Source organism: Grampus griseus, assembly GCF_964374135.1.
Source record: "Grampus griseus genome assembly, chromosome: 6".
Lineage (NCBI taxonomy): Eukaryota > Metazoa > Chordata > Mammalia > Artiodactyla > Delphinidae > Grampus > Grampus griseus.
Window position 1 is genome coordinate 36,671,621 of NC_139000.1, and position 27,930 is coordinate 36,699,550.

The window sequence follows — 27,930 nt, forward strand, 5'->3', positions numbered from 1 at the left end:
TCTGGACTAGGTAACACAGACTCATCAACTCTAAGCTTTTGGCCAGAATTACAGCAATTCCGACCCACCATGTTAGTTATTGACACTTGCTGACCGGAAGCTAACTGGCTATCAGGTTTTGGATCAGTATGGAAAGAGAAAGCAAGTTAGTGACTTAAAGCCTATCAACTTTTCCGGGGGCCAAAATATTCAAAACCTGGTGACCCGTGAGGATTCCTAGTAATAAAAGCATTGGGGACAACTGGACCCCGGTGTCTGGCATGGGCCCAGGACAGAATCTTAATTCTACAGGTGGGGCACTGCGACCCTGCCCGTGTCTAAACGCCCAACTCTCCTGACTCAAAGTCCACGCTGCTGCCCCAACTTAGTGCTACTCAAAGGAGGGCCACCCACTTGCCCCAACCTGCCCTGCCCCGAAAGATGCCGCACACCGGCAGCGCCGCCCTGGCGGTGACCTGATGCGGTTCAGCTGGCAGCTGCGCATGCTCCGTCCTGCGCGCAGCCTCTAGGCGCCAGAGGGCGCGCTCCCCTCCAAGGCCCCGCCCCCACGGCCCCGCCCTCTGAGCCGTTGGGATTTGAATCTCCGGCGGGCTGCGGCTGGAAGTACCGACCCTCCAGTCCGGCATGGAAAGCCCGGGCCCCAGCGTACGGTGCCCGGTGCAAGAGCAGCGTGCCCGTTGGGAGCGGAAACGCGCCTGCACTGCCCGGGAGCTGCTGGAGACCGAGCGGCGCTACCAGGAACAGCTGGGGCTGGTGGCCACGGTGCGGGGCCCGCACACCCTCCCGTAGGGGCGGGGACCCCTGGGTGTGAGAGGGCCCCTACGAGGTCGGTGACCCTGACTGGGGTACCGTGGGTCCTGACCTGGACGCCTGCACGTAGGGACCTCAGGCCGACTTACACAGTTTCTAGCGGCGCCTTGGCACTGGCTTCATGTTTCTGCGGACTGCATGCCGGTATTCTCTCCTTCCGCAGTACTTCGTGGGGATTCTGAGAGCCAAGGGCACCCTGCGACCACCAGAGCGCCAGGCCCTGTTTGGGCCCTGGGAGCTCATTTACGGCGCCAGCCAGTGAGTAGAAGGGGCGTGGGAAGAGAAAGGAGGGAGAGCTCTGGCCTCTGGCAGTGCACGGAGCTCAGAGTCGGAGCGACCCCGGTTCACATTCGGAGTCTGCCAGTTACCTCACTTGTGGTCTTGGCCCAGTGCCTTAATCTGCCCCAATTCTCCACCCGTAAAATGGGGTAATAGCACTACCTCCGGGGCAGGGGTAGGAGAATTAAAAGAGGTGGTGCTTGAGTAGTTCTTGGGCTGCTCTTTTATTGTCCTGACCTACGCAGAGAGCTGCTTCCCTACCTCGAAGGAGGGCGCTGGGGACAGGGGCTGGAGGGCTTCTGCCCCCACCTGGAGCTCTACACCCAATTTGCTGCCAACGCTGAGAGGTCCCGGACCACCCTGCAGGTAACCTGAAGATGACCTCAAGTCCTCCTTCCCCTCTTCCTCCATACATTGCCTCTTCATCTGCAGACCCAAACTTCATTTATACTGTTCCTGCATTTATAGAGCCCTGTGGGTGTCCAGCTCTGTACTAAGTTCCCTGTAGGGAGACGGGGTTCTCTCAGGAGCACACAGCTTCCTGAGGGCTGGGGGTGTGTACACCGAAGAATACAATAGTAGGAGAGGCTTCTCTCCTTGCTGCCAACTCTTTCCCCGTCACTCTAGGAGCAATTAAAGAAGAACAAACGTTTCCGGAGGTTTGTGCGACTTCAGGAAGGTCGCCCTGAGTTTGGGGGCATTCAGCTCCAGGACCTGCTCCCTCTGCCTCTGCAGAGGCTCCAGCAGTGAGTGAACTCACCCTGACACAGCCAACTTCTCTTGGAATACTGAGTCTGTATGATTGCTGCTCTCAGCTTTGTGGGATTCCATGGGATTTGTCCCACTGTGTCTCTCCTGGGACAAATTGCTCCCAAAAACTTTTTGCAAGAGTAAATGTGAACCCACTGGAGTACCTGGGCTGTGCAGCCTCAGGCCCTTAGCTGGGATTGTGGAACTTACACTGAAGTGAGGGGCCTGTAATAAGGTTAGCAACAGGGTTTCTGGAGATGAAAGGCTCGCCTAGCTTAGAATTTGTCCCTGCGGATGAGTTAAGAACTTAGTTGTCTGTAGCATCCTCCTTAAGTTGATTAACTTTCACCTTGGGATCTGGCCTCCTGAACCTTGGTCAGTCTGCCCCTCTGACTCTTCAATGTGGAATGGAAGAGGGCCATGTGGTGTGAACCCAGGTTCTGAGTCTCAGATGAAAGAGGGGGATAAAATAGCCACAAGCAGGTCTTTCCTGGCTTTGCAACTGAAGTTTGTACAGGGGGTGATCTGTGTGTCAGGCAGAGGAAATTTTGCCCAGCTCTACTTCCCCTCGTAACTTCCAACTGTCTAATTCCAGGTATGAGAATCTTGCCATTGCTTTGGCTGAAAACACAGGTCCCAACAGCCCTGACCATGAACAGCTCACAAGTATGTTCTTGCTCCTCCACAGCAGTCCTTGGAGACTGCTTCTCTTGTATCCATTTCTGGTTCTGACCTCCAACAATGTCTGATATGCCCCTATCTTCCAATGACTTGTATACAATGTTCCTATTGCCCTACATACTCTTTAAGAAGTTAGACTCTGACCCTGGTCCTCTCTGGAATAGCCTGTCTTTCACCACCACCATTCACCCAAAGTCAAAGTTGTGTTGGGAGTGGGGCATGGAATATTATTCCAGGGGCTGCCCGGCGGATAAGTGACACTGCCCAGAGAGTCCACACCATCAGTCAGAAACAGAAGAATGACCAGCACCTCCAGCGTGTCCAGGCTCTGCTCAGTGGACGGCAGGCAAAGGGGCTTATCTCAGGTAGTCTGTGTGCTTCCCCTCAATCCTCAAACTACCCTTTTCCTACCCCCCATCCTCTCTTTTGCCAGCACATACCCCCCATTTCGTCAGCCTCCCTTTCCTTCTATTCCGTGCATCACAGTCCTGAAGCTGCACCAGAATAACAGCTCTCCCATCCCCCAGGTCGCTGGTTCCTACGCCAGGGTTGGCTGCTGGTGGTGCCTCCCCGAGGGGAGCCTCGGCCCCGAATGTTCTTCCTCTTCTCTGATGCACTCCTCATGGCCAAGCCTCGACCTCCATTGCACCTGCTGCAGAGTGGCACCTTTGCTTGCCAGGCCCTCTACCCCATGGCTGAGTGTCAACTCCACAGGGTCTTTGGCCACTCAGGAGGCCCCTGTGGTGGACTGCTCAGCGTAAGTAACAGGCGAGAGCCCTAGGTGAGGTAGGAGAGGCCCAAAATATACCTCAAGTGCCTGTGCACCATTCATCTCCTAGGCCCGGGCCCCCCTCACAGGAACTGAGCCACCTACATTGAGAGCATAGTAGGGCTTGGGGTTCATACCTGGTTCTCACTTCAGCCCTAAATTACCTCAATGGAAACAGCAGGGCCTTTAGCTTAAGGCTGGACATTTCTGAGCCATGTGCTAAGAGGTGGTCTCTCCCTAGCTGTCCTTTCCCCACGAGAAGCTACTGCTTATGTCCACAGACCAGGAGGAGCTGTCGCACTGGTACCGCAGTCTGACTTTGGCCAGCAGGTAAGTTATTTTCCTTCAGAAGAGTGCTGTGGTGAGGCCCACGAGCTGGAGGCAGCAGTTTGGGGCCTCTCTCACGTCTGGAACTCACTCGCACCCCTCACCCCACTCCTCCATCCAACACCCTGGGTGGTTTTGTCAGAATAGAGTGCTCATGCCAGTGCCTGAACTATCTTCTCTCCACAGCAGCCAGAAGAACTAGAGGAATCTTACAAATTCGAGTCCAGGATACCTCAGAGTCGGGAGTACAAAGGAATCTTCTTCAGTACTAACAAAACACAGACTCTTCACAGTTTGAGAAGGGTCATTCTGTGTTTGCGTGAGACCAAGACACGCCATGTCATTTGAACAGCTCTTGAGAATCCGGACACCAAACCTGACCCAACTGAACCTCAGCTGAACCAGCTATTTTTATGTTGTATGTAGTTTCTATAATTTATTTTCCCACAGGATTTTAGTAAAGTTTTTTCTTTTTTGGAGAAGCTTTTTATCTCAGCTATGCAATATGAGAAAAGGGGTTTCTGTGCCCTGAAGGCTGGCATGACGGCGGCCTCAGGAATACAAAGAGAAGGACTGGAGCTCCCTCTGTCTTCTCAGCTCCTGCACTGGAAGACAGCCTCTTTATGTCCTAATAAGGGAAGCTTTTCAAGAAGGCCCAGTTGTTTTTAGGCACCTAGTATGGGTGTGTGTGTGTGTGTGTGTGTGTGACCAGCTGGAATGGAAAAAGCACACAGGATCATCCAGTCACAAGAACAGACTCTGTTTTACTAAACTGTCAGCTGTTGTCCCTCCTTCCCGGTGGGGGCTGTGACTGGGGCCCTTTGCTGCAGCCTTCCGGCATCTTCTCCTTAGCCCCTGCTCCATTTCCCTGGGAGTAGCTAGGTTCCTCGTCCCTGTGCTCCAGTTTAGGGGCTCCTCCCAGGCCTGACTGTCACCAGCCTCTTCCTCGTCCTCCTCTATAGATAAGTCCTCAGGAAAGGGTGTGCTGGCCTCTGTGAAGAGGAAGATCAGGCATGTTCCAGTCTGAGAGGCTTTGTCTCTACCTCCACCAGACTCTCACCTCCCAACCCTGTACCTGGTTCTGGAACCTCCACACCCTTGTTTGGTTTGCTCTCTCGTAGCAGCTGGTGGATGGCCTGTAGCTTCATGTGCAAAAGCTCCTGCTGGGCTCCAGCCAGGGTAGTCACACTGCAGATATGTCCACTCAGAGGCTGCCCAATCTCTGTGCCCACCTCTCCCACCTACCACAAGTTCCCCTGGCCACAGGGTCATTGCTCTGCTTACCGCTCAAAAAGGGGCTCCAGCTGGGCCATCAGACTGTTCAGGTGTTGTTCTGTCTGGGCCAGCTGTTGTGTCAGCTGGGCCAGCTGTTGCTCTGGGGTAAGGGAGAAAAGGAGAGCAATGGTTACCAACCTTCTGCTGTCCCTTAATCCCCCCCAAGTACAGACTTCTGCAAAACCCACCTGACTGCAGTGAATCCTTCTTGCCTGCCTCCTCCTGGAGAAAAGTAGCCTCATCTTTCCCCTGCTGTGGAAAAAGGCAAGGGCAATGAGGTTCTCAATAACCTCAGTCTTGGGGCTTCCCTGGTGGTGCAGTGATTAGGAATCCGCCTGCCAGTGCAGGGGACACGGGTTCGAGCCCTGGTCCGGGAAGGTCCCACATGCCACGGAGCAACTGGGCCTGTGCGCCACAGCTACTGAGCCTGCGCGCTAGAGCCCGTGAGCCACAACTACTGAGCCCACGTGCCACAACTACTGAAACTTGCACACCTGGAGCCTGTGCTCTTCAACAAGAGAAGCCACTGCAGTGAGAAGCCTGCACACCTCAGCAAAGAGCAGCCCCCGCTTGCTGCAACCAGAGAAAGCCCACGTACAGTAACGAAGACCCAATGCAGCCAAAATAAAATAAATAAATTTACAAAAAAATAAGTAAATAAATTACCGCAGTCTCCAAAGCCAGAAGGAGGAGGAGGACAATTTCAGGTAGACAAAACTAGTGGGTTTTTACCTCAGAGAATCATAATCACAACTAGTCCAGCTCCTCAGCCAGGACAGGAAGCAACATGTCAGTATGCCCCACACGTGGTTGTTTAGTCTACTGAAACACTTCCAGGAAGGAGCAGCTGTCATCAGTTTGATAAAGTTCTGGTTGTTAGTTTATACACAAAGCCAGAAACTGTCCTGTGTGCATCTTCTTTTCATGGTACTGATCAGAGCCTTCCAAAATCATATCTTTTCAACGTGATAGCCCCTCAGGAATTTGAAGAAATTGGTCATACCCCGTCTTCTGTGGTTTAATAGTGCCAATCTTTTGCAGTCAGTGCTCATTTGACACGGTTTTCTCTAGTTGCTTTACTCTGGTTTGTTTTAAGAGCATGTACTGCTCTTAAAACAGTGCCCTCAAGAGAGTAACATTCTCCAGGAGTGTTCTGATCAGAAAATAAAGCACAATACCTCCTTCCTAGCATTGATTTGGGAAGTGGGTTATCACATCACACAACTGAACTTTGTCAAATAATAAACTGCTGCCAAATTATGTTTCTTTCATACTATACTTGGGTCCAAGAATAGAATTTATTATCTATCCTTGTAAAATTTCATCATTATATTCAGTCCCTCATTCTAGCCTGTCAAGTCTATTTTGGATCACGATTAGCCATCCCTTCTAGTTTCATATCATCTCCAAATTGGCTCAGCCCTCTATATTCCAATGCAAGTAAGTGATAGGGCCAGGGCTAAAGGGAGAGCCCTGGGAGGTACTACTTTCCATTTCAACAGTTTCAATCCACCACAATATACTGTCAGTTCACATTGCAGGGCCTCCTTCCCAAGGAGAACTTGAGACTGCTTGTTACCTCGAACTCTAAAAGCACTTTGGCTACAGTAATCAACTGCTCGTGCCAAGGTTGGAATCTCACCGGGAACTGCACTTACTGTAGTATGGACATTTGCTGGGTTCAAATCCCAGCTCCACCAGTTACTAGCTCTGGGTGGTCTTGAGCAAGTGACTAAACCTCTTCACTGGATTGTTGGGAGGATTAAATGTGATGATCATTATTTATTTACAATTTACCAAGGGCCCTTCACATCCACTACCACGCTGGATGCTCAAAATAACCCCATAATCTTAGAAAGCCAGGGAACTCTTGTCATTTTACAGACTGAAGGGAAAATGTGTCTTCTTCTTGGTACCATAGCGTCCCCCTGGGAGATTCAGGCTCGGGGTATCCCCACCCCTGGTCGTCCCGCACCTGTAAACACTTGTACAGCACAAAAGCCACGGCGGCTGCGGTGTACAGCGCTCCCAAGGGCAGTGCCCCGGCCCAGGCCCGCTCGCGCTGGTTCTTGGGCGGTGGCGGCGGCGGCCGCCGCCGGGTTTCCGTGGCCCCAGGGCCGACCTGGGCGGCGTCCCCTGAAGACGAGGGCAGAAGCGGTCAGTACAGCTGGGGTTTGGGGCCTGTGGGCAGTCCCAGCCTCCCTCCAGCTGCCCTCGCTGGTACCTGGGTGTGCCCGGTGGTCGGGGCTGGTGCGGTCTCCGAGCACCTCGGGCAGCGCTGACACAAGTAGCAGCCCCAGCGAACCCGCGAGCGACACCACGCTCGCCATTGCAGGAAGACACCGCGAGAACCGAGGCGACGCCGGCGTAGGTCGGACGCACCCGAGCGCTCCCGAGCCCGTTCAGCTCCCGGCTTCCCAGGAAGGTCACGCCCACCCAGTGTGTGGGCGGGGCCAGGCCTATTTGCATAGCACTGTGGGTCCAGCTTAGTTCATTTAAGAAATTAGTTCATTTCTTACCTCTATATAGGTATTGTTAGCCAGGATGTCTCCAGAAGCGTACAGTCTTAGAAGATTATAACTGGAAGTGATTTTTATTTGCCACGCCACCAATTTCGTCACCCTAACCGAAAAATAAGTTTCCCCTTGGAGCTATAAAAGGTTAGACCGCGAGACTTACCACGTAGCTTGCGCTGAAGGCCTGTTTCCTAGGCTACGAACTGGGGACTAGTTCCTTCTTTGCGCCTAGGGGAAAGTCCCCGGACCTCTGGCAGAGAGTGCCGCGTGCGCATGTACGCTAGACCTTCCCTGCTTCTCACGGTTAAGGCCGCCAAGAAGCGATCCCGCAACTGGTGGGAGAGCCGAGCGGCGTGTTGGTGGGGGTGTCATCCGTCTACTTCTATAGTTACGCAGGCAGTGCGCCATAGTGCGCACCAACCACACGGGGCTCATTCTCAGCGCGGCTACTTTTGTACCTTGCTAGAAAGTAGCAAGTTACACCCCTGTTACACCCCTGAGCTACTGTCTTATTCCTCCCCTTAACTACTTGTTCCTCCTGTGGCCTAATACATCACTGTATCATTTTTATGCAATTCCCATTTCGTGCGACGGCTTCCTCTTCCCCACCCTTTCCATCTGGCAAGTGCCTGTAATAGCCACCATTTATCGTGTAGCATGGTAACACGATAAATTTTTTTTTTTTTTTTTGCTGTACTTGGGCCTCTCACTGTTGTGGCCTCTCCCGTTGCGGAGGACAAGCTCCGGACGCGCAGGCTCAGCGGCTATGGCTCACGGGCCCAGCCGCTCCGCGGCATGTGGGATCTTCCCGGACCGGGGCACGAACCCGTGTCCCCTGCATCGGCAGGCGGACTCTCAACCACTGCGCCACCAGTGAAGCCTCACGATAAGGTTTGATCTCTGCCTGGGCTAGAATCCTGCCTCTCCTATTTGACTAGCCGACCACCCAGAGGCAGCCTGGGCTGCAGAGCAGAGTAGTCCAATCCTCGACTCTAAGCCAGTTGACATAATCAATGTAAATAAGTGGTTCAGGCCAGGTGTAATAGGATAAATGGGCCCCAGCTGATTGTTGCCCTTAGGGAATTTGGGCCCACTATTGCCAGCTCTTCTGATTTTTTTCCAATAGATCAACAAATCGGGATTTCAAAATTTGGAAATCTCCAGTTTTTAAATGTTGACGAGGAATCAGTGGCAGACTTAGCATATTTGACACCTGAGAGATTTTTAAAAAGTCTCCTCTTCTATATAACAAAATTATTTTCAGTAATAATCAGGAAATGAAACAATAGTGTCCAGAAAAGAAACTAATAAGGGCCAGAAATTCAAACAGTGAATTATTTCTTTTGTTGAACTCTGTAGATACAATCTTGACGATATAAAAAAAATAGTTAAAATTAAATATACATTACAGAACAAGAAAGGGTAATGGGTTAATATTTCTTAGTTACATTATTGTATTTTTTGAGAAAGGGGCAAAAAACTTATACTTACATTTAACCTGAGTAATGGATAACTCTAATTTCTTTTTTAAAGTTAACTTCTGCAAATTCGTCAAAAGTAATTTTTGCATATTCCTATTTAATAGAGAATACAGCTAGATTTGTCAATCTCCACGCACAGTTGATTAAATAATGCCTTTTACTAATTTTCATATCAAAAAAGTTTCTTTCACATCAAGCAACAGACATACAAATAGGAAAAGAAAGTCTTAAACATAAAGATGTTTGGCAAAGATTCATTAAAATTCCATTTGTCAGTAAATTCCAGAAATTTTCAATACAAATAAAAACTAAGTGGTTGGGGCTTCCCTGGTGGCGCAGTGGTTGAGAGTCCGCCTGCTGATGCAGGGGACACGGGTTCGTGCCCCGGTCCGGGAGGATCCCACATGCCGCGGAGCGGCTGGGCCCGTGAGCCATGGCCGCTGAGCCTGCGCGTCCGGAACCTGTGCTCTGCAACGGGAGAGGCCACAACAGTGAGAGGCCCGCGTACCGCAAAAACAAAACAAACAAACAAAAAAAACAAAACAAAAAAAACTAAGTGATCACCTAGAATGACAGAATTAAAGTAACTCAACGTCATTTTATTTGACTTTTTAATCACTGTGCTACCATTGTTCATTGTAAATCTACTGGTTAAATGCAGGACTGTGTAATATCATAGGAGCCAGAAATTGTGCCCAAACCAAAGAATAACTCCAAATGGTTAAGAACTAATTCTGGCTATAAACACATGTAAAATGAACCTGTTTGTGTCAGGAGCCAGTTGTATAACTGGGCGTTCTACAGATTAACTTCCATGTAGATTATAATAGTTTTTTTTTTTTTTTTTTTTTTTTTTTTCTGGCCGCACCACACCGCAGGCAGGACCTTAATTCCCCTGACCAGGGATGGAACCCTCATCCCCTGCAGTGGAAGCATGGAGTCTTAACCACTGGACTGCCAGGGAAGTCGTAGATTAGAAAACTTCTAAAGGATAAGTAATATAAATGTGCTAATTTGAAGCTTATATAGTAGTATTAAAACTCATCAGTAACTACAACAATTTAGAATGTAGATCTACAAAATATTTTTGAGAAAGGAATATTTTATCACTGACATTTTTTAGAATTGCTGAAACTTGGTGATAATAAAAAAGGACACTGATTTTTAGTCAGTTTTGTTTTTAAATTCTCTACAGACAATACCCTCTTATTGCCTGGAGGGGCAGGATCTCTCCTGCCATCCCCATCCTTGGCACATTACTGCAATGATTTTAAATTTTTAAAAAACATTGTATGGGCCAGACAAAACAGATCTCTGACCTCTGGTCTAAGGTTTATATTTGGAACTTAAATCCCTCTTCCCACATCAACAGCCTCCCATGTGGTTGGGCTGTTTCTGGGCAGGGCAGGTACTCTGCTGCTCCCTGAAGCAAACAAGTGGAAACACAGGGCTGTTTCCCAGGACAGATCTGGGGCAGAGGTTGCTCTAATTCAGCTAACTTTTTTTTTTTTTTTAAGCCATCTTTAAATTTATTTTCCAAATATGAATCTCAATTAATGTTCATACACTGTCATTTAGCTTCAGGCTTTTTTAACCTAGAAAAAAATTCTCTTTTAAAAAATACATCTATTGAGGTATAACTGACAAACAATAAAGTACAAACAAAGGTGCACAATTTCATGATTGCTGACATATGTATAATGCATGAAAGCACAAGCATCCCCAAGGCAATGAAAACATCCATCAGCCCCCACTCATCTTCAATCTAGAACACTGCTCCTGTCCCTCCCCATCTCTGTTTTTCATGATATTGACTTTTAGGAAAGCTTAAGGTCACTTGTCTGGTGGAGTGTCCCCCATTCTAGATTTGCCTAATTGTTTCTTCATAATTTGATTCCCACTGAACATTTTTGTCCAGGACATCACATGGGCAATGTAGAGTTCCTCCCACTGCATCCCATTAGGGACACAGAACATCACTTTGGGCACTTGGTTCAAGAGGTGTCTGTGAATGTCATGATGAAGGTCCCTTTCCCTGTCATCATCACAAGTGGTCTGTCTCTGGTACCCTGTTCCTTAACAAAGGCTTTGACCACCCGTGAGGATTCTTGCTGGCTCAGTGATGGCATTGTGGGTAGCAGATGGTGGTTCTCTAATTCTGCACAACTACACTTCACAGTTGGCATCTTCTCTAAAGAAGACCTTTCCTTCCCTGACTCCCGCTCCTGTGTTTTTAAAGGCACCCTTGGGTTCATGAATTCTTTTCCTCCATCCAATGTGTGTAACCCAATATCTTCCTTTTTGAGGTCCAAAGTGTGCTGCAATGTGCCAGTAGAGCCCTTCACCCTGCCTCTGCATCCTTCTGGGTCCTAATTAGTTTTCAAGTGCATCACTGCTGTCAGATATGAGCTTTCATTCTACTTCTTTCCTGAGAGTGGACCCAGAGCCAAGCATTTCTCCATGACACCCTGACTGTCTTTATTGGTGAAGGACACTGAAAAATCAAGATCTGGGGAAGTAAACCCTTTTCAATGTTTGATGTAAAACATTTGAGGGTGTACATGTTAAGAACTATGAAGGATCTGAATCAGCTAACTTTTGAGCTTGACAGCTCCTAGGGACAGTTTGGATGAAGTGGACCAGGGGGAGGGAATCAAGCTTCCTCTAGCCCCCAAACTATTATACCAATAATAATAACAACGACAAAGGTCATCTTAACACACGCCCCTCGGGTCAGCCTTAGGGTGTAGTGGGACTGTAAGTACCAGGGGGCCCCCTCATCACATTGCACTTCAAAACATGCTCACTGAGGAATACGTTCTCTGTTCTCTGTCATGGGACTCAGAGTTGGAGAGAAAAGGCATACACCCTGTGGCAGAAAGGAATCTCTGTCCTAAGGCCTGGCTTCCTTGTCTTGTCGCTCCCGCCTCATGCCACTTCTGCCCGCCTTGGGGTCTTCATGAGCTCACCTGCCCAGTGGCTCAGTAAACTCAGGCCTGCCTCTTCTCTGGCCGAAGTTGCTACAGGGTACAGGGGAGAGATGGGGGTGGGGGCGGAAGCCCAGGAACTGCTGGGTAGTGCAGGTGCAGGCACAGGGTGGTGTCTTTGTTCTTTCACTCATCCCTCCCCGCCCCCTTCCTCCCCGGAAACCAGTAACTTTGCCACCACCCGTATTGGAGGTGCTGAGCCGTGGGGGGCCAGGCCCAGGGAGGGGTGGGAGTAAAGGGGGCTGCCGCAGCTGTGTTGGGCCATAAATCAGGCTGACCCCTTGGCTCAGGGCAGGATGCCTGCAAATTCGGCTTCTGCAACACCAGGTCCGCCGAGCAGAAGTGACAACTACACGGAGCTGCTAGCGCCTGGTGAGCTGGGCGGGACAGGGGCAGGGGGAGGGGTCACGTGGCTCCATGTCCCACCAGCTGGGACCTGGAGGGTTAGGCTGGGCAGTGACACACACACACACACACCCCCATCCTCTCACAAATACAGGAATCCCCTCCTTGACCAAGGCCTGGGGACTATGGGCCCTCTTAGGGGCTGTGACGCTGTTGCTTCTCATCTCACTGGCTGTGCACTTATTCCAATGGACTAGTGGCTGGAGCAGGAACCATCCGGGACAGGGACGGTGAGTGGGGGGCAATAGAGATGGGTTGATCGAGCGTTCCCCCTTACCAACAAGCACCCTCTCATCCCCTAAACTCTGTGTTGCAGGCCTGGAGAGTCTGCGGAAGAGGTCCCTCTGTACGGGAACCTGCATTATCTACAGACAGGTAGGAAGCTTTCAGAGGGTAGGGGCACAGTGGCCAGGGTGCAGGGGGAGGAACAAGAAGTGACCAGATTCCTGTTCCCTGTCCTAGGACGACTGTCTCAAGAACCGGGGCCAGACCAACAGAATCCAACACCTGGAGGCCCTGCCAGGGTGAGTCAGTTGTGGCTGAAGAAGAGGGGAGGGAAGGTAGTGGGGGATTTTTCAAGGGTCCAGTGAACTTCTAACAGCCTTGCAACTCCAGGCTGCAGAGGAGGTGATGCGCTATACCAGCCTGCAGCTGCGGCCTCCTCAGGGCCGGATCCCCAGCCCTGGAAGCCCCATCAAGTACTCGGAGGTGGTGCTGGACCCTGAGCCAAAGCCCCAGGCCTCGAGCCCCGAGCCGGAGCTCTACGCCTCAGTGTGTGCCCAGACCCGCAGAGCCCGGGCTTCCTTTCCAGACCAGGCCTACGCCAACAGCCAGCCTGCACCCAGCTGAGACAGAGGGCCTGGCACAGTGGGGCATACAACTCCCCCGCCTCCTCTGTTGCCAGGGTTACTGCTACCCTGTCTGGGGCATGACTGTTTCCCAACCACCCCCTAAAGACAGGCAGCCATTGCTCAGTCACAGGAGTTATGCTCCCCGAACTTCCTATCTGAGCTGTGAGGGAGACATCTCAGAGGAATGGCAGGCCCCCCGTTTCTTGAGGGTGGAGGAAGCAAAGGCAGTGGCCCCTCTCCACCGTTTTTTTCCCTCTATCTATTCCTCTCAACCCCCAAACTCCCAGGTCCTCACTCCTTCCGGAGCTTAACCCGATCCTCCCCACTCTGGCTGCCTCTTAGTCTACCCCTGACACCACAGTGTCTCCTCAGACACAAGAAGTGGGGGGGGGGGGGTAAGAGTCTGAGAGGACACAGATGGGCATCCTCCTCAGGAGCCCACAAGCTGGAGGGGTCCTGGAGCTCAGTGACCTGAGAAACCCAAGCCTGGTCTCTGACTTGAGAACCCTGGCAGAATACCAGTCTCCATCCTGCCATCTCTGTTATGTGCCCAAGTTTTTAAATAAAACTTCTGAAAAAGTGTTTAGATTTCACCTAGAAAGCCACACACCTGCAACAGGCTCCACATGGTGGGGCGGTGACCTCTGCTCTCTGCACAGAGCACTTCTGGGAGCGTCTACCTGGGAAAGAGGGGCCAAGAAGGGCCGCAGCATCAGTGATGCAGGGGTGGGTGCTACGGGTGGAGGCCGGAGCCCAGCTGCTGCGGGAACGTCCCCAGGATTTGCACACAGAGCCTCCCCACTCCCATCACCTGCGGTCTGCAAGTTTCCCACCCTCTGACCTACTTTCCCCAGGGCCATCATCCACAGCCTGAGGGCTGGGCCATTTTCCCCTACAGCCTCTGTAGCTCTCTTGACAGACCCTACTGAGATTTGAGCAGAAAAAAAGGGGAAGCTGAGGCTTTTACTTCCAAACTTCTCTCCTTCCTACTTAAGAGTCCCAGAGAAAATCACAGAGAAGGGAACCTTGAGCCTGAGACCAGCATGGTGGTCCCAATGAGAAGGGCGACACGCCTCTCCACGCACACACAATAACCCAAATGCTCCAGGGTTCCTGGACCTCTGAGGACCCCCAACCTGGGCCTCCCCAGAAGAGGCCCCGGTCGCGGTTAACGGCAGGCAGCTGGGGCTGTGTGGGAGGGAAGATGGCTTTGGGGGCGGGCACCGGATGCGGGGAACCGCGGGCAGCGGGATGTGGGGTTCTGAGGGCTGCTGCGCTACAGACGGCTCAACGTGTCCGCGGCCTGGGAGACGTGACGCCCTGACCTTGGAAGAAGCAAGGGGTCCCGCCAACCTCCTGGGACGAGCCGGGAGCCGCAGCCGAGGTCTCAAACGCCGCCAAGTTAGGAAGCCGACCTCCGCTCCCCGATCTCCCTCTCCCCGCGGGCTTCCGCGGCGCCCGAACCAAGCCCCGAGCGCCCCCGCCTGGTGCGACGCGGCCTCGTCACCACCTCTGCGCAGGCGTAATGCTGCCCTGCCCACAGCATGCTGGGAGATGTAGTCCAGACCGTGCGGGGCTGACCCCGAAAGTCTCCCGGGGCTTCTCGAAGCACTGGCCGTGTAGCTCTGAGAGCTGCCGCCTCCCCCGTTCGCGGAACCTAGCGGACTCACTCTGTCTGAAGCTGGGTGCTATTTGAACTTTGTTCTCCTTCCAGTTCTCGAGGCCTGGACCCTCTGCCTTCCCCCTCCTACAACCCTTGAGTTTTTCTTACCGTCTTATCTCGCCTATCACCGAGGCTCGTGCCCTAGCCTAGGCCCTCAGGACTGAACGCCAGGACTGTGGCAACTTACTAATTGGTCCCTGAGTCTAGGAAATAAGTCGGGGCAGCCAGATCCGCCTCAGACACCCTTGCCACGTCTCGCTAGCTGATCAACTCGTCCCACGAAATACGTGGTAGTTCTCGCCCCTTCCACAGCTCCAGGTGCTTTCCCTAGCAGCCTACCTTCCCTCACTGGTGTCTGTTTCCAGCCAGAAGGAGAGCCCTGTCCTCGGCAAATTCCCAGGGGCGAATCCTTAGGGGAAGCCACCAGGGCCCGCGGGGGTGGGGGTGTGGCCCCGCGTTCCCCCTCTTCCTGAGATTCCGGCTGGGAGAACAGGGTTACGCTCAAGGCTCAAGATGCAAAGAGGCAGGGTCTTTGGGTCGTCAAAGGCTCAATGATAGGAAGTTCTTAAGGAATTACTTATAGGTGGGGAAGGGCCTCGAAGGCCCTTCAGGCAAGGCCCCTCCAACGTTGACCTTGCTCTGCACTGTCAAGATAACTCTAAACTTACAAGCTGGTTTTGTCTACAAAGGAGGGAAACAAAGCTGGGACACGGAGAGAGACCAAGTCTTAATGACTTCATTTGAAACCTTGAATCCAGCCATGCCCAGAGCTAGACCCGCCTACTGAACTTTTTGGTTATGTAAGCTAATACAGTCCCTTTTTTGCTTAAGTCAGACTAAGTTAGATTTTCTAACTCTTCCAACCACGAGTTCTGACTAATTCTGTGGGGAAAGACCAGCTGACCAAGGCCAGCTGAAGATGCTAAACCTCATTGCTCAACTCCTCCACCAGCCACCCTCCTCTGATTTAATACTTGAATGTGCTATCATGCCATTTGACCCTAAGAGATTTCTGCATACTATGTGAGTTAACCTAGCCTCTTGCCAAGCTTTTACATTTCTATAGAATTGTATAGCTGGAAGGAGGCTGACAGATCTGACCCAAACTTTTACCCACTGCAGGAACCACACTGTGAGCTTCTTCTTAAACACTCCCAGAGATTCGGAGCTCACTACCTTACCAAATGCTGCTTTCCTATCTTTTTTATTGAGACTTTTTTTTTTTTGGCGGGGGGAGTAATATCTGCTTGCATGTTACTTTTCACCAATTCTGCCTCCTAAGCTACAGGCATAAAATCAGTCTTCTTCCTCCTGTACATGACAGCCCTGGAGGAATTGGAAGCCAGCCTTGCTGGATGGCCTAAGCCTTTTTTCCCCCCTTCTTCCCTGGAAGAGCTTTCTAAGGTTCCTTTTACAGTTCTTTTATAGACCATATTTGCAGCCTACTCATCCTTCCCATTGTTTCACTTGACCAGAATCTCTCTTAAAGTGTGGTGCTAAGAAGGGAATATAATACTGGCAGCAACAGTGGGGAGCCATCTCTTTATTGGGCACTAAATCTACAGGGACTTTGTTGATAAGGAATACACTCATTTAGCCTAGCTTAAGTAAAGGGGTGTTTATTGTAAGGAAACCTGGGGTAATTAAGAGACTGGATGGAATGGGAATCCCAGAACAGTGGCTATGATCTGACTGGGCCTGTGCAGACTGTTATTGGATCTCAGATCTTGGCATCACTGGGGACCTTGGGACAGGAGGATGTGGGTCTTCACACTCCTGCTCCTCCAGTCCTGTGACTCAGATTCTCCGTCTCTGCCTCTTTTATTTATTTCCCAATTTCTTCCCACTTTGCTAATTTGCATCAGCATCCCTTAATGTATATTCTCTACTTCATGCTTCTGTTTCCTCACAACAGCTTTGTATTTCCTCCTCTGTCTCATAACCTCAGTTAAATGTTTAATTATAGGAATAGTGTGAGCACATGATAAAAAAATCAAATAAATCTGAAGGGTATACGACAGTGGTTCTCAACCAGAAGTGACTGTACCCTCCAAGGTTTATTTGGCAATATCCGGAGACATTTTTGGCTGTCACAATTGGAGAGGGAGTGCTATTGGTCTATAGTGGGTAGAGGCCAGGGATGCCACTAAACACACAGATCAGCCAGTCTCAACAAAGAATTTCTGGCCGCAAAAGTTAAAAATGCCAAAGTTGAGAAATCCTAGAAGAGGGGGAAAAAGCAAAGTAAAAGGTTGTAGTTCCCAGAGGCACCTACTATTAATGGCTTCTGTTTTTAAGTCTTTTGGTGAATATCACTATATCTGTCAATAATACCTAGACTATCCAGAGCGAGGGGATTCTGGGCATGTGGCCACCCTACAGAAGCTTCCACACCCCCCAACAGCTCCCAGCTATAGGTGATGAACTTTTTTTTAAAAAAATAATTAATTTATTTTTGGCTGCATTGGGTCTTCATTGCTACACGCGGGCTTTCTCTAGTTGAGGCAGTGGGGACTAACTCTTCGTTGCGGTGCGTGGACTTTTCGTTGCAGTGGCTTCTCTTGTTGGGGAGCACGGGCTCTAGAGCACAGGCTCAGTAGTTGTGGCGCTCGGGCATAGTTGCCCCGCGGCATGTGGGATCTTCCCTGACCAGGGCTCGAACCCGTGTCCCCTGCATTGGCAGGCGGATTCTTAACCACTGCACCACCAGGGAAATCCCTAGGTGATGGGCTTTACGTGGGCTCTGCTGAACTCCTGGCTGAGAGAATTCCCTGCAGACAAGTTTCTGGAGAACAGTTTCAGAGCCAAGAGCAAAGACCTTCAGGAAGGCAGCAAGTCCCAGAAACAGCCTGCTTCCCAAGAACAATGAATGGCTTTACTGAGTTTCCCTGACTCTCCAAAAAACTCATGGTGGATTGACTTTCTCAGCCCTTGAGGCTGGGAGAATGCAAACAAACCAGAGGGCAGAGAGACCTGCTGGAGGAAACAGATGAACCTCTGACTGAAAAAATGAGAGCCTGGAGGAGATATGTGTGAAGCTCAAACACAAAGGATTTCCCTGAACATGAAAATGTGATATCAGAACTAAAAATGTCCATAGATAAATCAAAGGAGAGGATAGTCACTGATAAAACTCAAAAACAGATCTAGAAAATCAAATAGATGAAATATCTCAAAGCATGGAACAAAAATATGCAGATGCAAATCATGTGGTGAAAGATGGAAATTGGAACAGACCCAGGAGACTTAACTGCAAATTCTATGAGTTCCTGGAGAAAAAGGAACAGGAGAGGAGTGGTCATAGTTAAATAATAGATGAAATTTCCCTGAGCTGAAGAAAGACTCAAGTTACAGACTGGATTGGTAGGAAAAGACACACACTTATGAAGGCAGTCGAAAGGCACAAACTTCCAGTTATAAGATAAATACTAGGGATGTCATGTACAGCATGATAACTGTAACTAACACTGCTGCACGTTATATATGAAAGTTGCGAAGAGAGTAATCCTGAGTTCCTATTACAGGAAAAACATGTTTTTCTATTTCTTTAATTTTATATCCATATGAGATGATGAATGTTCACTAAACTTATTGTAATAATCATTTCATGATGTATGTTAATCAAATCTTGATGCTGTACACCTTAAACTTATGAGTGCTGTATGTCAATTATATCTCAATAAAACTAGAAGAAAAAAACTACACACTTAGCCACATACAGGTTAAAATTCCTAAGCTCTAAGGATATGAGAAATCTTACACATATCCAGGGAGAATGAAAGTTCTTTCTTCTTATCTGCTACCGTGGAAGTTAAAAGACAGCAGAACTGAATTTGAGTTAATGAGAGAAAAGGCCTGCGACCCAGAACCAGCCAAGAAAGAAAGAAAGAAATTTGAAGATTTGCAATAATCACTCAGTAGCTCATCTGAGAAATACTTTTAAGAGAAGACTCTAATGAAACAACAAATGAATCAGAACAGAGACTTCAAGATAGGGGAAGATGAAGAGAAGAGGAAAGAAAGCAGTGGGGAGCAACGAACCATGATCTATGTATTTATATCTATATCTCTATGTATTTATAACGTGTAATAAAAATGCTAAATAAGGACGCTTGGAACAGATGGAACACACTGTGAGGGAAATTCTAATAATGACTAAATTATCTCAATAAAACTCTGGAATCAGGAAGTGGAGATAAGGGGAAGGTAAGTGTTCTAGCACTTAAGTGGCGAGGGGTTGGGAGGATGAAAGAGAGAGGGAGGGGTAGTGAAAATCATCTAAAGACCATATCTTATTCGGGTGTAGAGGAAGTAGAAGATAAATCGAGTAGGATGGAAATAGCTGTTCTGGGTTCACACACTAGGAGAGTCATGTGTGCCTATATAGAGAGCAGGGCAAAGGATAGTAACTATTAGTAGAATGATGAACTCCAAATAACAAGGGGGGAAATGGGATGAACGGCCATTCATTCAATCCAGCAAAGGTAAAGAAAAGAAGAATTCACAACAATGTTAAATTTAAAAACAAGAAAGATGGAAATAAATCAAATACATCACTCATTACAGTAAACACAATCCAGCAAAGGTAAAGAAAAGAAGAGTTCACAACAATGTTAAGAAATTTAAAAACAAGTAAGATGGAAATAACAAATCAAATACATCACTCATTACAGTAAACATGAGTGGACTGAATTCTTCCATTAAAAGTCTGTCAGACTCGGTTATAAATCAAATTCTGGTCCATATTATTTAAAAGAAACACACTTAAAGTGATGAAGAAACTTTCAAAATAAAGATGTGGGAAAGGGATACTAGGCAGATAAACAGAAAACCGCGGTAATGCTGATATCCAACAAAGGGAATTTAAGTTTCAGGCTGAAACTGGTGTGAGGACTGCTTAGAAAGCGGTAGGAGAGAACTTTTGGGGTGCTGGGAATCTTCTGTATCTTGACTGTGGTGGTGGTTACATGACCAAATACATTTAGCAAAACTCATAGGATTGTAATTTAAAATTGATAAAATTTAATGTATGTAAAAAATCTTAATATACATATAAGTTGCAATACAGTAAAGCTGGTTTTAAAAAGTGACAAAATTACTGTGTTCGCAAAATTTAAATGCTGAATGAAAAAATAGTGTAATACCAGAAACCATCTCAATTACCCTGTATCATATAATATATTATATCCCTGAAATACCATAAAGATAGCAAGCTTTTAAAAAGAGAGGTAAAATAAAGGGAATAGTTATTTCAAAAAATTAGAAAAATAGCAAGGAAAGAAACCAAAAGTAATCAGGAAATAACAAAAGCTGACATGAATGAATGGAAACAAACAAAAATACTAAGAAGCACAAATTTTTTAAAAGTTCTTTAAAAGTGCTAATAAAATAGAAAAACTTCTTGCAAGCCCAAGCGAGGAGAAAAAAAGAGAGAGTAAAAATAGAAAACATTAGTTATGAGAAAGAAAACATTATTACAGTTAGAAGAGAGAATTAAAGAATTATTAAAAAGTGCAACTTAAAATTACTCAGCAAACAATTTGAAAATTTAGAGGAAATGGATACATTTCAGGAAAAATATAAATTACCAAAATTGACCCAAAGAAAGAGGAAAGGTTGAATGGTTCAACTGATCTTAGAAAAAACTAGAATAGAAAGGTAATTAGGGATCTACTTTTGGAAAAGACTGCGTTCAGTTGGTGCCACAGCTGAGCTTTATCTAACATTCAATAAGGGTAATTTCCATGCCATTTAAACTTGTCATAGAAAAAGAAGAAAAGCTCCCATATTTAATACATAGAGCCAGCATAACTTAATACTGTTCCTAATAAAAACTCTAAGTAAAAAAGAATACTGCTTAAATATATCAGACTTTTTACTAAATAGCAAGTACTGTTCTTAATAGTGAAACACTAAAATCACTTTATTAAAATAAAAATGTAGACAGAAATGTAGCCTGTTATTATCCTCATTGTTTAACATATCTTGAAAGTTTTATCAAATGCAGTAAGACAAAGGAATGAATTGTTATGATTATCTGAGAAATTATAAAGCTTCTTTTTTGCTGATATGATTATATTATCAAAAAATTCCAGACTAGTAAAAAAAAAACTAGTAAAAAGGCAATACAATTTGGAAAGTTGACTGGATACAAGATAAATATAATGAAAACAAATTGCTTTTTTCCTATTCTAGCAATAAGCATCTTTTCAAATTGAAAATGGGGAAATATTCAATTCAGTTATAAAATTATAAAATTCTTGGATAATAACAATTATAGTCACCATAATGCCATGCACTCTTCTAAGCAATCCTCACAACACCCTCTTGAGATCAATTACTATTATCATTCTAATTTTACAGAAAAGAACACTGAGGAACAGAGAGATTAATTGATTTACCCCAGATCACTGGCTGGTAACATGTTAAGTGTTCAGATTTGAATCCTGGCAGCTGGCACTGAGACTACCCTTGTAACCACTATGATACAGTATGTAAATTTTTTAAAAATTGAGATATAATTGACATATAACATCATATTAGTTTCAGGTGTACAATATGACTCGATATTTGTATATATTGAGAAATGATTACCACAGTACCTCTAGTTAACATCCATCACTGCATATAGTTACATTTTTTTTTGCTTGTGATGAGAACCTTTAAGATCTACTCTGTTAATAAGAACCTCTGTATAACACAGGGACCTCTACTCAATACTATGTAATGACCTATATGGGAATAGAACCTAAAAAAAAGTGTATATATGTATATGCATAACTGATTCACTTTGCTGTACAGCAGAAACTATTGTAAATCAACTGTACTCCAATAAAAATTAATTAAAAAAAACTACTCTCTTAGTAACTTGTTTTTTAATAAATTTATTTATTTATTTTTGGCTGCATTGGGTCTTCGTTGCTCGGGCTTTCGCTAGTTGCGGTGAGAGGGGGCTTCTCATTGTGGTGGCTTTTCTTGTTGCGGAGCATGGGCTCTAGGCGTGTGGGCTTCAGTAGTTGTGGCATGAGGGCTCAGTAGTTGTGGCGCACGGGCTTTGTTGCTCCGTGGCATGTGGGATCTTACCCGACCAGGGCTTGAACCCCTGTCCTTTGCATTGGCAGGCGGATTATTAAGCACTGTGCCATCAGGGAAGTCTGTAACTTTTAAATATACAATACAATATTATTAACTATAGTCACCATGCTGTACATTACATTCCCAGGACATTTTTTTTTTATGACTGGAATTTTTATAGTATGTAAATTTAGTCAAGAATTCACTTCATATGTACTCATATGAAGAAAGTTATACAATATAATTAAAAGATACAAAGCAAAAGTAGGACAAACAAGAGAGCTTCCCAGGTGGCGCAGTGGTTGAGAGTCCACCTGCCGATGCAGGGGACACGGGTTCGTGCCCCAGTCCTGAAAGATGGCACATGCCGCGGAGCGGCTTGGGCCCGTGAGCCATGGCCGCTGAGCCTGTGCGTCCGGAGCCTGTGCTCCGCAACGGGAGAGGCCACAACAGTGAGAGGCCCGCGTACCGCAAAAAAAAAAAAAAAAAAAAAGACTTCATATGTACTCATATTAAGAAAGTTATATAATATAATTAAAAGATACAAAGCAAAAGTGGGACAAACAGAAAATGCAACCATCTCTTTGGCGGTGAAAGTGCTGAATCCTAACCACTAGATCACCGGGGAACTCCCTCAACCCTCCCTCTTCCCTTCCCTTGGAAGGGAAGATAAAATATCAGAAAAAAATGTCAATGCTTCCAAAATTAAAGTATACCATTAAAATAGTTCCAATTTGTATCTCAAAGAAGAGTCAAGGACAAATATTTTAAAAGAAAAAGAGAAATTTGCCTTACCAAACATCAGAACATGCTCTAAGACCACTTAAATCAATAAGTAAAAGGGAATCAATAGGTAAACAGGAATCCCAAACTAGGTGTTTGTGTATAAGGGAACATGGCAATTCAATTCATTGGAGAAAGGATGATATAATAAGAAATGGTCCTGGAACAGGAGGCCGTCCTTACTGAGAGAGGAAGCTGGGCTGGGACTGTGTACCAGCTGGGCTTTTGTTCGAGAGCAGTGGCACCTGGTCAGGGAGGGCACAGCTTCTCTTGCAGGACACTCACAGCATCACAGCTGGAGGTAGTGAGAGACTGACTGGGCTTCCAGGCTGTCTTCATGGGTCTGGCTTATCCCTGCCCTCCCACTTTCCATTCGCCTTGCCTCCCCAGCTGCCTGCCCTGCAGACTCCAAACTCCAGCATCAGAAGCAAAGATAATGACCTTTCACAGACCGTTTAACTAGTTCTTATAAGTGCATTAATTGGGTAAGGGCAATTTCCTGTAACAAATCTCTGAATTGAAAAAAAATTATGTGCATGTACGTATATGTGTACACATACCCTAATGGTCTACTTCTCTGCGCCATTTTTTATTGAGATATAATAACATTGTGTAAGTGTAAGGTGTACAATGTGTTGATGTGATACATCTATATGCTGCATTATGCTTACCACCATGGTTAGCTAACACCGCTATCATGTCACATAATTGTCATTTCTTTTATGTGGTGAGAACAGTTTGAGCCTTGACTGGCATACTAGATGAAGGACATGTAAGTATTCATTGTATTATTCTTCCAAGTTTCCTCTAGGCTTCGAATTTTCAAAATAAAATTCTGGGGGGAGAAAAAGAATACAAATGATCTAACATCAAAAGAAGAGCAAATCTAACTGGTTAACAAACATGAAAGTATGTTCAAATTCACTAGGAGTCAGGGACATGCAATTTAAAGTAATAAGGAGGTACCACTTTACGTCCATGGTGGAAAACTGGGGCTCAAAGCCATTGGGAAACGCTGAGAGCCAGTGTAGACCATGTGCCCTCAGTTAGCCCCCCAGGGTGAGGTTGCTAGGGGGTACACCAGTTCCCACCAGTCATCGGTTGAGCTGCTCTGGTGCGAGGTACCGATTTCCAGCACTTTCTCACTGCCTGCCAAAGAAAAGCTGCAAAGATGCTGGCAGTTGGAAGCCAGGCTGAAGCACACCAAGTGGAAAGACCAGGGGGTCAGGGATGGCTGAGGCTCTGTGTGCTTCTGCCTGCATCACTCAGATCCACTCATGCCCCTCCTTAGGTCATGCTGTCACTGCTTCTCCAAGGTCACAATTTCTTAAAAGTGGAGGAGGAAAGAGAGGAAGAAAACCTTACACTAGGAGGGTTAGTGGGATAAGCTACACTACTGTAGCTGGTGCTAAGGCTGCAGCGGAGATTCTTCCTTCTCTCCATCCATTCTAGACTCCCCCTCGCTCTCAAGCAGCACTTGATGCTGGTCTAGATGGCTTGTCTGGTGGGTAACCCAGACCTTCATTTCCAAGGGGTCGGAGCTCCGACAACTGTGTCCTTTTCAGGCTGGGGTGGTCACCGTTGCCCATATGTGGATAACGTATCACTGGGCACGAAGCACCAAGGGGTGCCCACGACTCTCCTGCGTTCAGGCCCGCTCCCCCTGCTCGCGATAGGTAGCAGCAACCCCATCTCCCCGTGATCGTCAGGCTGGCTTACCTGCCGGGATAATCCCCCTGCCCCAAGTGTGTGAGAGGGTCGGAGCCAGGCACAACTGCTAAGCGTGGGAGGCTCCGGGCACCACATGGACTCTCTCTCTGCATCCTTTCGCTTCTGCTCCCACTGCTACCTGAGTGCTCATCTCCATGTTCTCCCACTGAAATTCCTGAGAACGAAAATTTGATAAGCTCACATCCTCTCTGATTTCCAGGCCAGGCCACCCCAGAGGCCACTGGCTGGTCTCTGAACAGGCCAGCCTTGAGTTTGCTGTCCACTTGGTTATCTCAGTCAGCTGAGGTCAGAGGGGTTGGAGGTCACATAACACAATTTTGGGGGTCTAGGGCTGCCTCATCAGCAGGGGTTTGGCCCCCCTTAGAAGAGGCTGTAGGTGTGGCCGGCACAATGTCTGGCATATTTGGTAAAGAAGCTGTAGTCCTATGGGACAGCCTTTTGTCACCAACCCTCCTAGTCATACGGTTAATTCATAATGAACTTATAGCCCACTGAGTGTAGTTTCCTAATTTGTAAAATAAGTGGGTCAAACTAAGATCCTTCTAGCTCCAAAACGACTGATAACTGTCTCTCCTCTCAGACATTTATACATAAACTATTTTTAAGCCAGGACTGCCTCCAACCTATGCTTATGTAATTTATTTTTTGAGCCCCAAGTTTCATTTTTCAACAGATTCTAGCTGTTTTATTTATTTTTATTATATTTCAGTCTGTGGTTGGAGCCATCATTTTGCTCTGCTGCAATGTTTGAATCATGAGTTTGCCTTTTGGTGTATTTGCTTTTCTTTTTTTTTTTTTTTTTTGCGGTACGCGGGTCTCTCACTGTTGTGGCCTCTCCCGTTGAGGAGCACAGGCTCCAGACGCGCAGGATCAGCGGCCATGGCTCACGGGCCCATCCGCTCCGCGGCATGTGGGATCCTCCCGGACGGGGGCACGAACCCGTGTTCCCTGCATCGGCAGGCGGACTCTCAACCACTGCGCCACCAGGGAAGCCCTATTTGCTTTTCTTTAGAGCTCTGTGCCATCAGCATATATGAATGTGCTTTCTGTGTCACCATTCAAGACAGGGCCAAGCAGAGGCCTAGGGCACTCACTGGAGACCTATTGGCACTCTGCCTTCAGTGATCAAAGAGCTGCACGAATCCCCTTAATAGTGCTGTCAGATGGCCCACAGTCCTCCCTCCTGACTCTGAAGCTATTTCAACAGACTTTTAGCGATGCTTTTGCTAAAATTAACACCTACTATGTCTCCAGCCATGAACCCCTTGAGTGATGTCAGATATCATCTAGAAAATCCCATATTTCACAGATAGGAAATTGTGACTTGCCCAAAGTCACACACTGTGGCAGGGCTGGCTTCTTTATCTATGCCATGTTCTTTCCATTACATCATGCTTCCTCCACAGTTCAGGAAACTTATCTCTTGCTGCCATCACAAATTACCACAAATTTAGCGGCTTACAAAATACAAGTTTCTTATCTTACAGTTCTGTTGGTAAGAGGTCTGACACATATTTCACTGGATTAAAGTCAAGGTGTCAGCAGGGCTGGTTCCTTTCTGGGGGCTCTAGGTGAGGATGTGTTCCTTCGCCTCTTCCAGCTTCTAGAGGCTGCCTGAGTTCATCAGCTCGTGGTTCCCTCCCTCTAGCTCCAGAGCCAGCATCTGCAGGTGGAGTTCTTCTCATGTCATATCTCTCTGCCCCTCCTTCCATGGTTGAATCTCTTTCTTCCCATGGCCCTGAAAGCTTCATCCTTCCAAAGACTTGTGATTAGATTGGCCTCCCGGGATAAAACAGGATGATTTCCCCATCTAAAGGTCCTTAACTTAATCACGTTAATAATTTTATCAGGTAAAGTAACCTATACTGTCCACGGGTTCTGAGGATTAGATTGTGAACATTTGGGGGAGGCCATTTTTCTGCCTGTCACATGCTATCTGTAGATTAGGACCTCCTGGAGTCAGTCAGTGGGTTAAGGTAATGAAGATGGACAGAACCTGACTTTCAGAGTCTCAGGAGACTTCCTTGACTTCCTGATGTTGGCTGGACTTCGCGAAAGTTTATACAGATGAGCCCCTTTTAAAAAAAAAAAAATTTACTTCACTGCACCAGGTATTACTTGCAGCATGAGGGATCTAGTTCCGTGACCAAGGATTGAACCTTGCAGCATTAGGAGTGTGGAGTCCTAGCCACTGAACCACCAGGGAAGTCCCTAGATGAGCCCCTTTCCACACAGCACATTCTTTTCCGAGGCCCTCATAGCTGGGCTCCCTCCTCTTGTTTACTGTAGAACCACTCCCTGAAATAAGCATGGAGGGGTCAGGAGAGGGCAAGAAATGGGCTTTGGTGTTTGTCCTCTAGGATCTCAGATGAAATTATGATCCTGGAAAAGCTGAAGTGTACAGCACTGGCCCCTCAGCTCTGAGAAGCCCCCAGGCATTCCTGACATTTGGGTAGGTGAGGTGCAGCTCAGAGTCACAGCTGTCCTTTCTGATGTCCAGCCTCGAAAGGAAATGTACATGTCAATATCGCAAAGACCCCATGTGGGACACATGGGGAAGGAGACGTACTCTGCTCTCATATCTTCTTCACAAAAGAAGGCCACACGATGGTCTAGGACTGAGGGAATGCGGAGTGTCATAAGGAGATGTGTATCCATCACCAAAAGAGCTAAAGAGGACAGAAACACAGACCGGCTGGCCTAAGACATCCAAGGCATTGTGGGCGTGCAGTTTAGCTCATCCAGTCCCATCTGGGCACCCTCCCTCCTAAAGCCTCCCCGAGGGTCGAGTTAGGCAGCATGCCCATTGATTCCTTTTTTGAGCACACACTCATTTGAAGATTGGTTTTGGCATTTTACCTGGCATCCAGGCCCTGTTGCACACGGGTTCTGAAAACTGGGACATTATCTCCAGTTTACAGAATTCCTGCAAGTGTTTCTGCAATTGATTTACACACACGCTGTCCCTACGCCCCATGCCCTGTGCACCACAGGTACCAGTACCCTGACCACGCCCCCTCACTCCTGCCACCAGCTGCTCTATGCACTCCCACTCACGCTCACAGGCCCCTGAGGCCCCCAGGGAGTCACCAGCACACGCCACTCTCACTGTCTGGGAGAGGGGGCTGGGGTGTTGGAAACTTTAATCAAGCAGGGACAGTTAACAGCTGCAGGGACACCCTAGGAAAGACTGAGCCTTCAAAAGGATGTACTTATGGACTCTGTCCCCATGACCTTTTAAGACTTATGAAAATGACCTGTCATTTCCCGCCATGGAAAAAAACCACAGCCATCACATGCACCCTTCAGGCCCCAGAATCCTCCATGCTTAACCCTCCAGGCAGGCTTGGGCAGAGATGCTCGCTTCTCACAGATGCCCCAACAGACTGCAGAGACCTGGGGATGCGGGTGCATGCTTGCACACTCACACCCATGTGGATGTCTGCCTCTCCCCCCGACACGTTTCTCAGGTGACAAATGTGTTCTTCTGTGTCAGTGGGCACTTTTTCTGGGCAGGCTGGGTGACACTGTTGGGCAGAGCTCTCATC

At 47.7% G+C, this 27,930-nt stretch overlaps 3 protein-coding genes across 6 annotated transcripts; 2 read left to right on the top strand and 1 right to left on the bottom strand.

Moving 5' to 3' along the window:
- Positions 1 to 624: 624 nt before the first annotated feature.
- ARHGEF39 (Rho guanine nucleotide exchange factor 39) lies at positions 625 to 4,329 on the top strand (the record flags this gene model as incomplete). Its single annotated transcript, XM_082656500.1, has 9 exons — positions 625 to 762; positions 974 to 1,068; positions 1,335 to 1,455; positions 1,717 to 1,835; positions 2,435 to 2,505; positions 2,757 to 2,885; positions 3,048 to 3,277; positions 3,531 to 3,619; positions 3,803 to 4,329. The coding sequence occupies 9 exons, from the start codon at positions 625 to 627 to the stop codon at positions 3,816 to 3,818; spliced, it is 1,008 nt and encodes a 335-aa protein (XP_082512626.1). The 3' UTR covers positions 3,819 to 4,329.
- A 12-nt stretch (positions 4,330 to 4,341) lies between these two features.
- On the bottom strand, positions 4,342 to 14,575 carry CCDC107 (coiled-coil domain containing 107; the record flags this gene model as incomplete). Of its 3 annotated transcripts, none has more annotated exons than XM_082656495.1 (6): positions 7,116 to 7,406; positions 6,867 to 7,027; positions 5,080 to 5,140; positions 4,901 to 4,991; positions 4,692 to 4,804; positions 4,342 to 4,608 (listed from the first exon to the last, which is right to left on the bottom strand). In XM_082656495.1, the coding sequence occupies exons 1-6, from the start codon at positions 7,219 to 7,221 to the stop codon at positions 4,361 to 4,363; spliced, it is 780 nt and encodes a 259-aa protein (XP_082512621.1). In that variant the 5' UTR covers positions 7,222 to 7,406. The 3 variants fall into 3 exon arrangements, with proteins under 3 accessions (XP_082512621.1, XP_082512620.1, XP_082512622.1); XM_082656494.1 differs by having other exon boundaries at positions 5,080 to 5,143; positions 7,116 to 7,404; XM_082656496.1 differs by lacking the exons at positions 4,342 to 4,608; positions 4,692 to 4,804 and adding exons at positions 13,742 to 13,811; positions 14,457 to 14,575 and having other exon boundaries at positions 4,897 to 4,991; positions 7,116 to 7,513.
- On the top strand, positions 10,097 to 13,787 carry SIT1 (signaling threshold regulating transmembrane adaptor 1). Of its 2 annotated transcripts, XM_082656498.1 has the most exons (5): positions 10,097 to 12,247; positions 12,375 to 12,510; positions 12,597 to 12,655; positions 12,743 to 12,804; positions 12,896 to 13,787. In XM_082656498.1, the coding sequence occupies exons 1-5, from the start codon at positions 12,172 to 12,174 to the stop codon at positions 13,127 to 13,129; spliced, it is 567 nt and encodes a 188-aa protein (XP_082512624.1). In that variant the 5' UTR covers positions 10,097 to 12,171; the 3' UTR covers positions 13,130 to 13,787. The 2 variants fall into 2 exon arrangements, with proteins under 2 accessions (XP_082512624.1, XP_082512623.1); XM_082656497.1 differs by having other exon boundaries at positions 10,097 to 12,510.
- Positions 14,576 to 27,930: the final 13,355 nt, after the last annotated feature.